The 19,458-nt window shown below is 36.5% G+C and overlaps 1 protein-coding gene across 1 annotated transcript in view; it reads left to right on the top strand.

Annotated features, from left to right (window-relative positions):
- Nucleotides 1–19,458, top strand: part of LOC148822685 (retinoic acid receptor beta-like) — a 76,777-nt gene that overhangs the window by 55,326 nt on the left and 1,993 nt on the right. Inside the window, exons 5-7 of the mRNA XM_088929587.1 lie at nt 11,822–11,998; nt 15,970–16,174; nt 19,010–19,168. Coding sequence (XP_088785713.1) covers nt 11,822–11,998; nt 15,970–16,174; nt 19,010–19,168 — 541 coding nt within the window. The remainder of the gene's footprint in view (nt 1–11,821; nt 11,999–15,969; nt 16,175–19,009; nt 19,169–19,458) is intronic.

Raw genomic sequence — 19,458 nt, 5'->3', positions numbered from 1 at the left:
CACACCAATAAAAAAACAAGGAAGGAAAAGAAAGTAGATATTTGACCTCAGACTTGAACTTAGTTTTCTTATTGACAAGATATTAAAAAATGGCCACTTTGCTAATTCTTCTCTCATAATTAAAATAGTTTAGAACCGTCTGAGGGAAAAGGGGATAGACACATCTCTTGTTTAAATAAATAAGTATCGTGGTTAAAAACATAACTGGCATTTATAGAACTTAAACAAGTTAATTGTGGCTCTCTGATGGACAGATGTGTTGCCAGAATGAATCACTACATAAGTTCTTTTTCATGGGCCTTATCTATAGCCAAAACCAAAAATATTCATTCTCCTATTCGTCTACAGTACTTAAGCTATGCACTATAAGGAATATGCAATGTTAATAATGTCAAATTCACTTTCTTATAGTACAATTAAAGCAGGATACACCAGTGTAGTGTAACTGAAAATGGGTTCTTTGTGTGTTCGTTTTGTTGGCTTCTGTCACGCTGTGAATGTTTCTCTACATGATGTTGGCAGCTGTAAAATGTCCCCAGTTCAAAGCAAGGCTTTCTAATTCTGTTTGGGTTGGTGGGTTTCCTTACAGCTCTGACTTCCTTCAGATCTTCTTACTGCATTCAGCTTGGATTCAGACCAGGAGATCACTGTGGCTCTTTAATCCCTTTCCTCCTTCGAAATTCCATGAGTAACATGACTCTGGGCCTCAGATCCCCTTGCTGTGCTGAATTTGAAACTACATTCAGTAAGCCTGTGAGCAACAGGTCTCATTTCAGTCTTGATAATTTTCTACACTTAAGTTTCCTTTATATCACACTTACTTGCACGTTAGAAATAATTGCTTACTGTGCATTTTTGAGTAAAATTTAGATTATGCTAATTTGTCACTAATCATATGACAATCTGATAATGAGTGGTTTGTTAAAGTGATAGCCTATCCATTGTATAACAAGTGTTTGTAGAAGTAATATTTAATCCTGTAATTACATGAACTCTTTTGTCAGTAAGAGGTTGGAGTGTCATCGCCATCATACTTGGTATTTCAAGTAGTCTGAAGAGCTCACACCTGAAGAAGGCTCTGGAACCAAAACATAGTATTTTTTACTTCTTTCTACTTTCCAGCATGCAATTAACCTTTTCTTTTTCTTTAATCAATGCATAATAGCAGTTTTTTAAATGTAGTTTAGTGAAATAGTATTGCAGAATTTGGACTTCTGTTGAGTATTACATATTTTTAATTTAATGTTTTAAGAGCCAGATTCAGTGGGCTGATTTTGACACTTGTTTAGATAATAAACAGCAGTATACCTTGAGGGGAATATCAGAATATCAAACTTTCTTTTTTAATTTCTGATAAAATAATTGATTTACCTTACAAGACAGAATGAAAGTGCAGTTTACTTGAGCATTGACTCACAATGCATTTCAGGTCAAAAGTCAAACTAATTTAAGTCAGGATTAGAAATGATTCTTGTTTTTTTGATTGAGCTAGTAATGTTTCAACAGTATTACATTGCTTGTTTAAGAAGGTCAGTTGAGCAGATACTCTAGAGCTTTAAGGTTATTTGGACCAAGACTGTCATTTAGAAAGCTGTATTAGGAGACTTGAAATGCAAAACACAGCAAGTTAAATGCTAAGTGTCAAAATAATTAGTCAATTTAACAAGATTCTAGTCTGAATCATATGTCCAGAGCTGTTATTTGGTCAGGTAGAGCAGTTTTAATATGACTTGAATGACTAAATACATTTCTTTGAACATCTATTTTACTCTCAGTACTGCTGTAAATGAAACACAGTATACCATCCATTTTTAAACGTAAAAAATAATTTGGGAAAAGGGGAACTGGATAAAATGAAAAGTGAAATGTCCCATTTTCATGTTTTCTGCAGAAACATCCTATGTTTAAAGCAAATTCAGCTTCCTTAGTTGAAGTGCTGTTATCAGTTAACAGAATGTATCACTCTATACATCTCTAGACCTACACATGTATAAGAATTAAACTAAATCACAAGGCTTGAGTGTGTCTAATTAGCATTAGCCAACCATCCGTGATCTTCTGTCCAGAGAATACTCTGTCATTTCAAAAAAATCCATCCATTCATTTTCTAACTGCATCTTCCAATTCAGGGTCACAGGGAAGTCTGAGCCAGTCCTGGCACGCACACACTGGGCACAAGGCAGGATACACCCCAGACAGGACACTACTTCATCACTGGGCAGACACATTCACACCATGCCAATTTCCCAGAAGCCAGTTACAAGTATGTTTTTTGGACTGTGTATGTTCTCCCTGTGTGGGTTTCCTCCCAAACACCACACTGATAGCATCCCAGGTTCAGACTTGAACTCAGGACCCTAGCACTGCAAGGCAGCAATGCTAATTACTGCACAACCATGCTGCCTTCTAATATATAAAATATATTTCTTCTATCTTGTTGAAATGCCTTTTAAATTATGTTATTATGTTTAAATGAGAGGAGTTTATTTAACTTTCTTCAGATTAAGTTAAGACACCACTATACTATTATAAAGTATCGAAATCCCAGTCTGAAGTGATTTGTAAGTCTATCTTTGGCAAGAAAAGACATCTGGTAATCCCAAAAATTTAATGAATTACATACCAGAGAGACAGAGAAAGTAGAAACATAAATAACTACGAAAAACCTGCAAGGACATGAGTTTACAAATTGAAACTGATAGTTTTGTTTCCTACAGTTTATGCAGAGAAAAATTAACATGTTTGAAATGGTCAAAATATTAACATTTAATATTTTTAAGACCAATTTTATGGAGTACACCCATGCAGAGAGACTTAGATTCTCACTGAGATTGTATTCAATATAGTTACATTATCAACATCATCTTGCATTCTGGAGAGAATTATAATCAGAACCATAACATAACCTTTTGTAAAATGCAGACATTCCATTGGTCAATCTTTTGCATAAACCAGTGTGCAGTTTTTGGAATGATTAATCTTTCAGCAGTAATTGTTATTCTGGTGTGTGTGTTGTGTGGCTACTGTATTAGCCTGTAAAAGCACCAATCCTTTGTGAAGACGCCATTTAGAAATGTTAGGAATTTAGAAATGCCTCTGTGTTGCTAGGTTGGAGTCATAGAGTTTCCATATGGCAGTTTTATTTCGAAGGGCTTGTTTGGCTTAGTTATGTGCTGATTCTCCAAAGGTCTTCACACATTTAAACTTGGAAGAATTATTTGCAACCCTACTACACAGAGAAATGAGAAATTGTTTCACCAATTAAATCAGGGGGAATTAGGGGCCAGTTTGTATAAACATAGAGTAGATTTTTACTCTTTCTGAAAGTGCTATGAAATTGTTAAAAGACCAGTTTAACATCTCATCCAAATTGATGGAAACCTGTCACTATATGGGCACTGGTTTGGAAAAGTTTAGAAGAGTTCTACCATCAACACTATGTTTCATCAACACCACTTGCAGTGGCAACCTGGACGTACTGATGGGGCCAGGTCTTGCTTAAAGATGATGTACTGTAGATATGGTTATACAGTATCTTCTCCTCCTATCTGGACAAGTCCAACTGTTCACGTAAAATCTGCCAAAAAATGACTTTGATAAATATACATTTAACTATTGTTAGTTGGGAATTACTATTTAAAAAACTGTGCCTGCAGTTTACCTTGCTGTAGTCAAATGGATGAATGAGTAGACATAGTTAATAAAAGTTAAAGTTAAAAAAATCTTTCCAAATTTTTTAGTTGTTAACAGCGGTCATGTTCTTTATACAGGTATGTCTATGTAAAAATTAGTGTGTGCCTCAAATCCTCCACTTAAAACTCTAACTTTATTATTATCCCTCAAGGGATTTTTTTTGCCGCATCACCAAGAAAGAGCTCTGGACAAGCAATATTTCAAGAATCCTAGCAAAACTAAATTACAATTTTATTTAATGACAATGACAATAATTGTTTGCCTTGTCACGTCTTGTCTCTGATCAGATCTGATATAAGGTAATGGCATACAATTACTCTGAGGCATAAAACATTTATTCAATGATTAAGACTGTTTTTCATATCCAAATCTATATTCCATAAATAAGGGGAGTTTGTATTTGTTCATTCAGGCTATTGGAAACAAATCCTATAAAGCACTACATACAGTAGTTGCTTGCAAACCTCATTCACAGTGATTTAAGAATGGCTATAAAATATTGTTCACTTAACTGAAGATAATGTTTCGAGTTTCATCCACATACTGCTCTCTTGTGACCAGCAATGGATCCCCTCTACTGCATCCACACTAAGTGCTAACAATAATAATAAGAACCAAGCTTGTGGTTTTGCTTGTATAGTGACCTGTGTCAATGTACTGAGGCACATATCTCAAAGGAATTATAAACAACATTTAAACAGTGTGCTGGTAAAATTATGTGCACTTTCACTTTCCAGCATTGATGAAAGATCAAATTAAGATTTTCTTACTGCTATAAAACCGGTTTGTAATGAAAGATGTTCAGGTGCCAGCCTCTGTAATGTCTCTTGGAAGTGCAACTTAGTAATATGTGATGTAACTTCATTTACAACTGTGTTAATTGTGGCTGTGAACCAAATTTTGCTACTTTGTGAAAGCTTTTCTGAACAAAAGTTAGGTTTAGTTACAGATGTAAAATAAAGTTAAGCATCCACTAGTCTCAAAAATAAAGGATAATACTAGACTCAAGTTTTTTTTTCCTTATAACAAGAAAGAAGTTTCTTCATTTTTGTGTATGATGGCTGCTGTCAGACACTGACGGCAATCTATAAAATAAACATTTGCCATGGAAACATTCTTGACTTGTAGTTTATTTGCCTTTTGCTGTGACTAAGCCTTTAAACCATATATTAGACAGCTGCTGTGATTTAGATATTTGTTCATTTTTTATTAACTTAAAATGAATGAAATGCCATTCTAAATCACCCCAGAACTGCTGAATAACAATCTACCAGAGTTTATTGCTCTGGAGGAGCTAATCGCTGAGGCAATAGTGTCGTCATAACATCTGGCTTTCAGAGTTGTATTATGTACATTAAAATGTAATTAATGAAGAAGAACATTTTATATCTTAGCCAGGCTGGCATTGCGCACAGTTGAACTAGGCAACTGCCTAGGGTCCCGAGACCACCAGTGGCCCCCCTCAATGTGCAATACAACATGTTTTTAATCAGCAAGTCCAAATGTGTATGAAAAATTCCCTACAGAGATTCTTCCTGTTGCTGCTGTAAATTATCCTAATAGAGGCCCTGTCATAATCGAGTACGGAATATGTTTCTGGAGCGCAGGAAAGAAGAGTGGGATAAGCGATCTCAGAACAGGTGAAGTCACTGTAATAGTGCATGTTATTACAAATGTATTTCATTTGTGTTTGTGTCTGTCAGATCCATGTAACTAACGAACAGTAGAGCTGACACATTTTCAAGCTAGGCACATAGACTATTAGAGGTGTTTTATCAGAAGTTAACAGATTGTAGGTAGCCAAACAAAACTGTGAAAGTGAATGAACAGTACCAAAGAATAATTAGCAGTTATACGCAATTGGCATTAAAAGTCCATAAACTGTATTTTATGTATTTCATTGAATGAGGGTTTTGTAGCTCTTTGGATTGCAGTCGCTCTCCCAGTGACAGCGGCAGGAGCAGAGTTCAGGTTGATTAAAACATACCTGAGGTCAGCCATGGCAGAAGACCGTTTCAGTGGACTGGCCCATCATGAGTATCAATCACACAGTGTGCTGACTACCAATCTATGAAGATGTAATGTATGATTTTGCCTCCCGAAAAATCTAGGCGAATTGGTTTTATGGACGTTTTTTATAAATCTTTCCCATCTGCTCAGCCTTACTGATCTCACCTCCCTTTCGTATTGAGTGCCCTTATTTCTTTCTGAATTACATCTTTATTTCTACACTTCCTTTCTACAAAGGTTTCAATGTAATTGTAAAGTTAATCTGTAAAATATGACGTGCTATAATTTTGAAGCAACAGGTTCTGTTTATCGCTGTTTATTGTTAATAATGTTCCCTTTTATTACTTGCATTGTTAAAATACATGTTCATCTCGTAAAATTGGTGCTTCTTGTTCTTGCTTGTCACTTATTTTTTATGTGTTCTTTCAAAGCTGGTTAATAAGTTTCCTGGTTATTGTCTTCTTTTCTTTCGCACACTTTGCATATTAAAAATGACCTGGGTCAACAAAAGTGCAGCTCAAGAACAAGACATTTTATTCCATAATATAACTCCAAACATGTTAACCCATGAGAACTCTACCCTGTGGTATTTAACTTACTGTACATGAATCCCATCCCCACACCTACCAATCAACACAGAGCATCATTTGATCAGTGCCATAAACCAATAGCAGTTGGCTATATTCACTATGGCGTCACATGTGAATATTACTAGTATATAATAATATACAATACAATAGTATATATAATATATAATATATAAGTAGAATATTACTAGTATATAATTAATGTATATAAATGCTCTAAATATAGAGCATTTATATATAAATATAAAATAAGGTTGTGTTGGGAGCTGATAATAGTAGTGTATGTGCAAATTGTGACCTGGAGGGGACCCTTTCCAAGGTCTTGCCTAGGACTCCCAAGAAGCTGGGTCCGGTCCTGTTTCTTAGCCTCACGAAACAGTATGATGTACATTAAGAAAGGAAAATTTGGAATACACTCTACGATAACTTATAGTTTTCCCAGTCAAACACAGGAATTGTTGTATAAACTGTTCAGCAGGAGTTCATTCTGTTCACTATGGTATTTTTACAACAATATCTACAACAATAATGAGCAATTACAAGGACCACATTGGCGTGTTGTACAATTGTTTATTTTAAAGTAAGAGTGCCTGGGATCCAACATTCTATTTGCAGCCAAAGAACTTAGAATACAAGTGATATTTAATTCAATCAATAAACTTTTTTTGTAGTTTAAGAAAATTATGTTCTCTAAAATGCATGAATTCAAGGTTAGATGCATGGACCATAGTCAAAAGTTTTCAGAGATCCTGCCTTTTGATTTTTTTTTTCAAGTCTACATGGACACAGTTTGAACTCTCCTTAAACTCATTGTGCTCATTTATTATTTTTCTCTGTGTAGCTGATACCATTAATTTTCCTTCTCCTTCCTTAAATGTGTGAACCAACCAACAATAACTGAATAGAAGACACTCTTGCCCCTTCAGTACCACTTTTTACCAATCAAGCAAGTTATTAATATATAAAATATACAGGAACACATAGGGGCTGATTCTATATTAAAGTAAAAAGGAGGAAGAAAATCTCAGTGTTTCCCTTTTCTTTGCCTCCGAGGGACAATGAGGGAGAGAGTCAAAATATGAGGCCAAGAGGTGGTCTGGGGAATTTAAAAGAAAGAAAACTGAGACATTTATTCAACATACATAAACATTAATGTCGATTTTAGAAAGCAACGTGGGGACCACACCCCTATTCTCATCAATGGGGTGGCTGCAGAGATGGTTAGCAGCTTCAAGTTCCTGGGTACCTTCATTACCAATGATTTAACATGGTCCCAGCATGTAACAGGAGCTACAAAGAACTTCCTCAGACAGTTTAAAAATGTGGTCCATCTTCAACTATCCTTACTACATTCTACAGGCGGACTGTTGAGAGTGTGCTCACATGTGATATTACAGTGTGGTTTGGCAGCAGCTCGATTTCTGACTGAAAGGCATTATGGGGGGTAATCAGGTCAGCCCAGTCCATTACTGGAGTACAGCTCCTCTCTATTGTGGACATTTTCATAACTCGCTGTCTCAGGAAGGCGGGGAGTATTAATAAGGTTAACAATCATCCTGGTTTCTCACTTTTCTCTCCCTTGCCCTCTGGTAAGCATTATAGGAGCAGAAAGGCATGAACCTCCAGAGACGATTTCTTCCTGCAAGCTGTCCGACTATTGAATTCAAGCTCTAACACTCACTCACACCGATGTTTTTGTTTTGCACATTGGCTGTGCTGACTTTTATTTAAATTGTATTTCATTTTACTTTGTCGCTGTTGCTGCCGCTGTTCTGTGTTTAAGTTTGGTGTTTCCCCTGTATTGGAAATAAGCATTTCATTGTGCTTGTGCACATGGCAAATAAACTGAATTGAATAATGGGGACTTCAATGAGGAAAAGAGGGACTTAAGTCGGTGCGTCTCTTTTTAAAATTTAGATGTAAATATCCAAGTGTTTTATTAGACTCCCACCCAATTTGGAATTGGCAATTGTCTTTTTCCTCTTGGCTAACAGCAAGAGAATTGCACTCACATGGGCTGAATGAGGAAGAGCAGACAGGCTCTTGGGAGTTTTGGGAGTGAGGAACAGGCTACCTGGCCGTGTTGTTGAAGCCAGTTACCTGTTTTCTTTCAAGAAGGGCCAGATTAGCTACTGATTACCAATAACGCCTTCCTATGTTCTTCCAACACACTCACTCATTGAACCATTCACACACTACAAGCTGTACAACTTCACTATGTGCCTGTATGCACTTGGGAAGTCACGGTGAATACTGTTTCACTGGGAGTCGAAAAGCCCACGATTTATCCCGAACTTACCCCTGGTGGCACTCATCCAGTCCTTGTCGGTTAGTAAAATGAACCAGGATTGAGCTTCCAGCTTCTGAGTCATGGAGCTCAGAGAGAGAATCTATACTGGATGAGCTCCAGGTCGGTACATCTTAATAGCAAAATGTAGATACAGTATATGTAAAATGATGCACTCTAACAGACCGGTATGCACCCACTAAAAACACATTTTAAAATATTGTTAATCTCCCACCTTCTTCAGAAAAGCTTACAGATTCAGAAGAGGCTACGATAGAAATTCAGAAAATAAATTCAAAATCTGAAGCCAGTCACACTTGTGTAACCTGGCTTGGAGCTATACACATCAACTCCATGTGCGTATCTGACACAGCTGTGAATTAAAGTACTCTGAGCATCCCAGAGGAAATTAAATGAGGCATTGCATATGGGCTATTTAAACTGTTCTAAAACTAACATTTAATGTTAAATGTTAAAACCAATGTTTTAAAGTGTCTAAAATCTTTTTTTTCCTTAAAGCTTTCTTCTCTTTGTATACTTTTAGCACTACAGAGATCCCCAAATCCTAACTGTTCTCGCACATATATTTTGGACATTTCATTGGAAGAAATTAAAATGCAGTTCCATGGAACACTCCAAAAGTGAATGCATTCTGAGTCTTGCAGAGAAAGTAGTAATGATTATGTTTATTTATGTTTATTCTGGCCATTACACTGTGCTAGAAAGCAGAACTGATAAAGGCTTTGCAGAGATGTCCACTAAAAACATAATGATTCTAAAGTGTGTTATTTGCAGGATCTGCTTGTATATGTGTGTGTAAGAGTATATAATATAAAGTTTATCCATAACAGTGTATAAACAGTGTCCTGCTCATTCACAAATGGCTCTGTTTTAAAAAATGCAGTTGTCTCTGTGAAGTGAGGTCTTGAGTTGTTAATTGAAGACCTCCGGGCAGTTGGTGAAGTACACTTTAGATTTCATGGAGTGGAACAGCCTTCCTGACAATTGGCAGAGCACTTTCACATCCCAGGCTTAGAGCCACAAAGGTGGAGTGTTTAATCTGGGCACTTGTATTATCCATTCCCTAATTGAGTTATAATAAGCAATAGCTCTGGATAACAGGAATTTGTGGTGCTTCTGTATTTTTATCTCCTGTTTTAAAAAGCTCTTGAGCAGGAAGAGAAACAAAAACATGACCTTACCCACGTACTTTAGCAGTCTATAGTACTGCTTGTACTTGTATTGATAGAGAACACTGGTCATTTTCATCTACTTCTGCGTAACATGGCTAGAAACACTAATGTTTTTCTAATGCTAGATGGATTAATAGTAGGAGGTTCACAGCGTTGTTGAGCTGTACCTTGATATAAAGTTAAATAGGTATTGGTTCCGTTTAGACTGAAAAGCTCTTCGTTAGAGCACTTAATAAATGCTTGCAAGCAGATTGAATTTCCCTGGGATCTGTGTAGGGCCTCATCCCAGCATGTTGAATGATTACTTCCCTGTGGACCTCATGAGCGCTGGAGTAAAAGTTATTTCTCCTGACACCGTGAGCTAAAACGAGCAAATTATTCACGTCGTAAGTTACAAATCATTTTCTCCAACCTAGTAAAACCTCAGAAAAAAAAGCATGTCGTAATTCTACATTGGATTGTGTTTTACTGTAACGTGAATGGATAAAATCACGGTCGATGACTGGAACTTTAGTGAAATTGAACGTTTGCATGTTTGCATGTTCTTTGCATGTTCCTGCTCCTGACTAATTAATTCTGATTTGGTCTCCTAAGGTGTTTAGAAATTTTTGCATTCCACTTTAATTTTCAAGCAAACCAGTTGAATGAACTAGATATTGGTACTGCTGGTTTAGATGATTAAAAGGAGACCTTGATCGAATGAAAAGAATGTTTATGTACACTTCTGTTCTCCTTAAGTGAGTCTGTTTTTTATGGATGTTCCTTCTTTTAGAAGATGATCACAGGCTTCCTTGTAGTGTGAGAGATGATTTTATCACTGTTCATACAGGGAGCCTCTCTTTGAATGCATCCAGTTTCTTAATGAGCTGACATCAAAGTTATCCTATTTACCTGTCAGCAACAACATTTCATCACAGAGTTTACATTGATATATTTAAGGAAATGTGGCATGAATCTTCTAGTTTTGAAGCTAACCTTTTAAACTTAAACCAGCTAAATTTGTACTTGGTGCAGATTTATGCTTCTTTTATGCAGCGATGACTTTAAAAAAGGGCAGCGTGAATTTTGAACTGTCACTTTGACATTGTTTATGCAAATTAACCTGTAAGGAAGAGAACTGGAGGACTAATTTGTATCCGCCTTTATTCATTTTCCTCCTTCATTGCAAGATTCTACATTATGTTCTGATGTTTCTGCTTTGATTTCTATTGGCCACGTTCCATATCTATTACATTTTAAAAATCGCATAACTGACTATGAACAGGAATCACAAGGGTAGGTGGTGTACATTTAGCTCAGTGCCGCCAGGAGTAGGGTTGTCATTAGCTGTCCAGGGCTCTCTTGGTTCCCAGGGAATCAGTAACCCTGTGACTTCCTGGGGTAGGTTTGCAGTGGTGTCAATAAAGTATGTGCCTCTCCTGCAGTCCTCCAGTAAGTGACTGTGGAGGCTGTAGCATATCCGAGTGAATACCTCAGTGAGATGGCCGATTGGAAGAGCCGGTCTGCACCTCCTCATTCTCCCTCCCTAGGTACAGGAGTTTAATATTGTGAGCAAAGATGTTAGCAAATAACTGGCAACTCTTAATTTTTTGTAAAAAAAGAAAAATTGTTCTGAAAAGACTGTGAAGGATAGGTGATATAAAGTTGAGCTCAGCATGTTATAGACTTTAGGACACTGTGTTTCTGTAAGGGGCGTAATAATTTTGCTGAATTGCTTCCACATATCTTGAATCAGCAAAGTAAAGACTGACACTAGAAAAACTAAGACATCTGTGCCTTGACATACTGTGATGTGTTAATTTTAACTGAGTTATATAATATAATAAGAAGACACAGGTGTATTAACCCCCGTACAACTCTTAGAAATTCTCCAAAGTAATGAATTTCATGTCTTTAAAATCGAGCGAAGCAAATGTGAAATACAGTTCTGTAACAATTTCCTTGGATTGTTTAATCAAAGATGTAGTTTTCCACTCCTTTTCACACTAGAGTGTCGTTGGAAACTGATGAAAAGGTGTTTGTCTTACCCTTTCTGTCGTTTTTCTCTACAGAATTCCAGTGCAGATCACCGTGTGCGGCTAGACCTCGGATTATGGGACAAATTCAGTGAGCTGGCCACAAAGTGCATTATCAAAATAGTGGAATTTGCAAAAAGAGTGCCTGGTTTCACAGGTTTGACTATCGCTGACCAAATCACTCTTCTCAAAGCTGCCTGTCTAGACATTCTGGTAAGTGTTTTGAATGGTTTTACCACTTAACACAGTTAATGATACCAGTATAAACATTGAAGATTACCTGTTCATTTGGATTGGAAGGATTCCTAATCAATTTGCACACTGAACTCTTTGTAGGGATTGTTGTAGGGATAATAATAAAACATTAATAAAAGTGCAATCTTTACAGCAAACTTTTTTCAGGTCCTGCAGTACTGCTTCCTCGCACTCATCAGTCTGTGACAACTCTGAATCATAGCTCATTGCTTTGACAGCTCCTCAGAATTAGTTACTTCACGTGGACTAACAGTTAAAAAAACCTGCAGCTGAGCAGAACTCCTTAACTCTATGGAGAACTGCACTGTCAGGGTTAGCTTATTCTGCCCTGTCTTTGAGTTTTTCAGGATTCGGTTTCATTTCTTTTATGTACAGTCAGGCAAATATCAAATGTTATAGTTGTGTTATAGTTTTTTTCTTCATTAAAGAAAAATTGTTTCAGCAAATTAATTGTAAACAGTTGGAACAATTGAGAATTTCTGTTACCAAGGACAAAGAGGATTTTTCCTTACAGCCCCCCTTAAGAAATGGGATAAACAAAACAGCAATTAATAGATCACAGTAATGCTCAACTTAATCTATAACAATGAACTGAACTATGCATCAGGAAGAACGTCTGTCTTGAAATCAGTATATGCAAAATCATACTTTGAAAATATACCACTGACAAACTTTCTATTAAAATATTTGCATTACGTATGGTATGTATTTGGAGCACAATTCAAAACGATTTCCTTGTATCTAGAAACATACAGTACAGTATCAAACATTCCTATAGAACAAAAACGTTTAAATGAAAGCTTGCCTCTTTTTTCCCCCCCAGGAAACCATTATTACTGTTCCCCTTTTCAGAGCACAAACGTGGATGTTTTCATTTCTTTCGGGTGTGTGGTCTCCTCTCTAGCGCAGAACCAATTTATAACTAATTACAGGCCTGTCAATGTTACCAGCGTTATGATAAGCAACACTTGACTAAGTCTTCCACACAAAGGGATGAAACCCATTATGATGTACAGGGCTTTAAAAAGTGAACAATCGCTCGGTTGTGGTGTTCAAGAAGAATCATTCGATTCTTTCCTACGGCAGCATCAGTTCTCACGATGGATCATTTCTAACTGTTTTCTTTCAAATGGTTTGGGAACTAAGTTATTGTTTTACAAATGATGGCTATAAAGTAAACAGGTACTTTATTTTTTGCAACAGTGTTATCCCTTTAACAGTATTGTGCTTTATATGTGGTATAAAAACGAATTTATTGTGCCCCCAAAATACATCAAGAGTGAAATGTTCCCATGCATTGCTCCAATGAGCTACAGTACAGTATGTGTCTTATGGAATATTACATGTAGAAATACCCTGGAGGGTAGAATCGGTCCAAATCCAAAAGCAGTACCAGTTACTGAATAACTGAGAATCATGTGCTTTGTTCACCTGAGCTAGGACTTAGCTGAGCCTGCCTAAAAGTAGCGAATACTAATAGGACATCTGTGTTATGCAAAGTAGAATTTCTGCCACTATGTTACTGTATTTCACAACTTTCCAAAGCAACAGGTCAGCAGTGCCTCTCAGCAGGGGGGGTAGACATTATTGTTTTTGTTTAACCATTTTGTAAAATATCTCAAGAATTTGATACTACTGCCAAAACACTATACATTACATCCTATTTAATTTCCACTGGTAGTTCAGTTTCCTGAAAAATAAACAACCTGCATACAGGATTTGTTAGGGTCATGCACTCTAATATAATTTCTGTTTATCTACGAAAGACTGTAAATACCTACAGATATTAATAAGTGTTCTAATCATACATAAAAAAAACATATTTTATTTGTGTACTGACTGAACTGTACAGGTCTGAACATGTTTGAAGTCCTTGTGCATTTTTGTATTTATCCTAAAAAGCTGACTATCCTGTTATAAATTGCAGATGAAAGGGAAATAAAGGAGATTAAAGGAAGAATTGAACAATTTGTGAAACCGTTTATCTGTTTTTCATGACTACATATCTTTTTTTGAATAAAAGAACTAAAACAGACCATGACATTGTCCAAAATGAGTAGAGTTAATTACAAACCATTTATTTGAGGTTGTGCAAAATGAGAACTTTCGAGATGAGTTTTAAAGGCTGACAGCAGTGAAACTTCTAGACACCTACAAATATGGTGCTATGTAAATTTTACTCATTAAAAGTACAAAGCAGGTTGAACATTTAGGTTTCTGTTCCACTGCATAACCTCTGAGTTCAGTTAAACCCTTTGGGATTTCTGTAAGAGGAGAGCTTTACAGGATAACCACATACTGTATACTTCATACTGTATATTCTCAGAACTGCTTTCTTCCATTATGGTGTTGACTGAAAATCCCATTGCGGACTCCAAAGAAAGATCAAACAAATAATATTTCTCAGCAACGCCTGCATGAGTCATGTTGAACATGTTTTATTCTCTTTAATAATTCTGTTGTTTTTCAATTCATTGTCAAAGCCAACCTCAAAAGGTGTCATCTGGAAAAAGGCTATATTATCAATGGGGTACAATTTCAATTAAGCCTACATGTGAATTCAGAGTTAGCATAAAATAGTTCCTTAATGCTTTATGGGATCTAATTACTAAAATATTACTCTAGAATGAGTAATATTCCATTTCACAGTTAATTAAATTTCTTTTTCAATTTCTTAGATACCAATAACCAATGATGTAGCTGAAGGTACTTAATCTTTTAAATAATTATTACTAAAGAGGAATATTACCTGCATCCTGAATACAATATAATTAATAAATGAAACAAATGTGTGCTTTTATATATGTTCTTATCTATTTTAATTATTAGTTCAGCAGAGACTAAGCTATAAAATTGACAAATTGAATCAAGGCACCCTGAAAGTCACATTACACAAAGGCAGTGTTATCGCTGAATATTTAAAACTTCAGAAGTCTTGGTTTAAAACTGTTGGGCACTGTGTTTCTACAGTGTAAGTTTTTTGGCAATAAAGACTTTAAACTTGAACTAGACTCAACAGCTGTTTCAGTCAATCGCTAATATAAGACTAAGACTACAGTATGTTTTACTATCCTGCATTTAAAATCACAAATTAGTTATCGGTATATATCCTACTTGTATATTAATATATCAGTTGATCCATACAGAGGGTCATGGTGATGTAGCAGTTAGTGTTGCTTCCTTGCACTTTTAGTGTCCTGGGTTCGAATATGGGCTAAGGTATCTTGTTTGGTGACCTTGCTTTTTTCTTCCTGTGTTCGCATAGTTTTTACTTTCCAAATGCCCTAGTCAGCTCCCCTGTTCCGAAGTTTTTTTTTGTAATTTATGCATTTTTTATACATTTTTAAATGTATGTTATTTTTTCCAGCACTGTTCTCAGATCTTTACTGGGAATGTCAGACAGGGGCAGCTGTCTTTGTTAGCCTCCAATACCTTTTAAAGACACTGCTAACACTACTGTGGTATCAGTGACTATGTAGGTTGCCATCTTCAAAGGAAGCTGAATGTGCCTGTTACTGCAGTTAATTTGCAACAGAGATGCATTTGCCTCCCACTCATCTTGAAGCCTGTTGCCTGGCAGTGATGAAAGTGAAACAGTGCCAAAAGATTAGGCCTAGTTGGTCTGCTGCTCAAAAGAATAGGCAAAGACCTTTAGGCTGCATATAATGATCACAAAATGCTTTGAAAAGTAAATGTAGTTTTCATTACGTACAGTACATTCTTCCAGTGCTGTCCGCTCATTTCCGAGAGAGAAAATTGTTCTCCGTCTTACCAGTGTTTTTATTAGATATTTTCTCTTTTTGTATTTAATTTGTATGCATTGAAATTATATATAAGCTTTAATGTAATTGTTGGACCTAGAGCAAGAGTTTTATTGAAGTACTGGTTTCAACTGGTTATAGCTGGTTTCATCTGGTTCCCAAATCTAGATTCTCCGGATCTGTACAAGATACACGCCAGACCAGGACACAATGACCTTCTCCGACGGCCTTACGCTGAACAGAACGCAAATGCACAACGCAGGATTTGGCCCTCTCACCGACCTCGTCTTCACGTTTGCCAATCAGCTCCTGCCTTTAGAGATGGATGACACGGAGACAGGCCTCCTCAGTGCCATCTGTCTCATTTCTGGAGGTGCGTATCTCCACATGGTGCGCAGTGCTCATCACTGCAGGTTGTAGGAAAATGGATCGGAAAGGAGCATCTGAACGAGGGGAGGAAGAAAGAAAAAAAACTAATTTTTGCAGATCCCTACAACACAAGCCATTATCACTAGAAAACTAGGCTCTATAATTACAAGTGCACAATTTAAATTGACAATCACCTTTCCTTTGTTCTTTTATCACTGGTCCATGTATTGGTTTGCTGTATTATTTTCTGAATGGAACAAGTAATAGGTTTATTCCATTACAGGCAAAAAGTTGTGTTTTCTTTCTTTTCACTTTTTCAGCATGAATAATTACTTGTTCCTTTGCAGCCTACGCACACTGACGCAGCTACCCACCTGAACTTCTTTTCATAATCTCTGTTCTTATTTTCTTAATTTTCCGTTTACTAAAGCACAAAGCTTTTAATTTACAATAAACAGACAGTCTTTCAGATTTGTTGTCTGTAATGTACATTCATACACATATATAAATTTAAATTCACTAAGAGGGATTTCAGTTTGTTTTTGTTAGGTTTTGACAATGCTCATCTTTTTTTGGCCTTCATTTTAACTTTCAGTTCCAGCAATTGCTAAGATGCAGATGTCTTAGAGATCGTAACTAGACATCAAGCAAGAGTTGTATATAGTGCACATATACATACAGATCCATGCTCAGTGTGCACCATAAGAAGGAGCTGTGATCAACAGACAGCAACCATTTTGCGTTTGTCTTTATACATTTAGTTATTAAGTGCAATAAAAATACAGTTATGTGACCAGAATTGTGAAAGAACACTTTTTAAAACTAAAAAGTACATTTCTGTGATAGTGTAATATGATAATGATAATGCAATGTATTCTGTATATTCAATTTGTGGGTTTTTTTGGTTATCATACAATAAATTGTTTTATATGTTTATGTACATTACTTTCATACATACTTTCTTATCATATAAGATAAGATAAGATTTTTATTGTCCCCTGAGGGTAATTTTTTATGAACACACAGCACTCCTGTACATTTAAATAGAATGCAAACAAAAAAAAAAGAAAAAAAAACATTGCACACTATTCTGTTACAAAAAATAAGAAAAACATTGCACATCACTCTATTGCACATGTATAATACATAACAACATGTAACATTTATAACGCATCACAAAACATATTGCATTCAAGTGGGTTGTAAGAGTCACAATTTTGTTTATCCTTGACATTTGCGTTGACAACTTTAATGGATAGTGGAACGAAGGAATGTTTGTATCTGTTTCACTTCTGGAACCCTAAAATATTTGCCAGAAGGAAGAAGTTGATTACATGTACATTTAATCCATGCTGTTAAACTCTGATCTAAGATCTGGGGCATCAGTGATCTAACACCATGAGATTAGCCATAACTCCCTGGTCTTGAAAGGACAAGATGTACTCTTTGTATAGGTCTTACATGGAGGAGCTCTTTAGATTATAGTGTCTTTCAAAGAAGAAGTTATACAGTAAATTAAAACAATAAACATTAATTAACTCTTGCCATTTCACAATGCTAGAAAGGACCATCTTAAATAGACTTTTATTTTCCACTTGAGTACTGTATATAAACATACACATTTTAACATGAAATTGAAAACAGTCCTTACATGAGTGATGCAGAAACATTTATTTCATTGGCTTTTTTCCAGTTTTAGATTCCATGAGGTTTTAAGTTTTACCAGCCATTTAATGTCTCATAATAATACATTTTTTTTACGAACAAATTTATTCTAAGGCTTTGTACAATAGCACCCATATAATTAAGTTGTATTGAGCACATTCTGCATCAACTGTTTACAGCCTCTACAACATGCCAAAATAGGATCACACAGTGCAGCCACTATCGTAAAACTCTATAAATGGGCTTGACAAGAAGCATTTCCTAGAAAACAGCAGTTTAATATATACATACTGCCATCATATGGCAATGTTGAATACTGCAGCTCTCTAATTTGACTTTAGTTAGCTCTCACACACACTGCTGTTGTTGAACCACTATATTGTACTATCATTGGTTCCTCTGACAGTTATTTAATGGTGACATAGCTGTTAGCATTGCTGCCTGGCAGGCCGGGGACTTGGGTTTTATTTCTGGGGTGCTATCTGTGTGGCGTTTGTATTATCTCCTTGTGTGTGGGGTGGAGCGGTGGTTCTGTGGCTAAAGATCTGCTCCTGTGGCTGGAAGGTTGCTGGTTCAAATCCCACAGCTGGCAGAGGAATCCTACTCTGTTGGGCTCCTGAGCAAGGCCCTTAACCCCAGCTGCTCCAGGGGTGCTGTACAACGGCTGACCCTGTGCTCTAACCCTAAGCTTCTCTCTCCCTGTCTGTGTGCCTGTGTGTCTCATGGAGAGCAAGCTGGGGTATGCGAAAAGACAAATTCCTAATGCAAGAAATTGTATAGGGCTAATAAAGTGATGTTATGTTATGTGCAAGTGAGTTTTCTCTGGGTACCCCAGTTTCTTCCCACAGTCCAGAGACATACTGGTAGGTTAATTGGCTTTTATAAAATTGACCCTGGTGTGAGTGTATGTGTTTGGGTCTATATATCTGTCCTGCAGTAGACTGGTGTCCATTGCTTGCCAAGACAGGCTCTGGCAGATCCAAGGAACCAAGCAAGTTTTATTAATGGAAAAAAAATATGTCTGACAATTCCTAAACAGGTTTCAGTATTTTATTTCATTGTGTGTGACTTCTGCCTTTTTCAAAGGTGCTTGGCCTAAGCAAGCATCTGCTTTGAAACACATAATAATGAAAATGTGTTGTTTGTAAAGACGATGTAATACTCTCATTGACAGACCGACAAGACCTTGAGGAACCAGCAAAAGTTGACAAGCTACAGGAACCACTGCTAGAGGCATTAAAGATCTATATAAGAAAGCGGAGACCTAGTAAACCACATATGTTTCCAAAGATTTTAATGAAAATCACAGATCTGCGCAGCATCAGTGCAAAAGGTAAGAACTTCTGACTTAAATCCACATATAAAGGATCTAAAAGGGGGAATGACATGGCAGTTTGTCATGGTATAAGACAGAAGACAAAAAGAAAACTCCAGGATATTGAGATTTACATGAATATTTGGGTTCATGGCTTAATCAAGTGTGATGTTGCATTTTCAGTGTGGTACTAGTGAATATCAGCACCACCATGGTCAGCGTGTCAGATCATTCAGAATCCCCTGGCCAGAATGTTGCTTGCTTGTTATATGCTTTCTTGTTTTGCCTGTTAGCTCAGCTGGGAATGA

This window comes from Atractosteus spatula, chromosome 12, assembly GCF_055471065.1.
Source record: "Atractosteus spatula isolate fAtrSpa1 chromosome 12, fAtrSpa1.hap1, whole genome shotgun sequence".
Taxonomy (NCBI): Eukaryota; Metazoa; Chordata; class Actinopteri; order Semionotiformes; family Lepisosteidae; genus Atractosteus; species Atractosteus spatula.
This window is presented reverse-complemented; position numbering and strand designations above follow the sequence as displayed.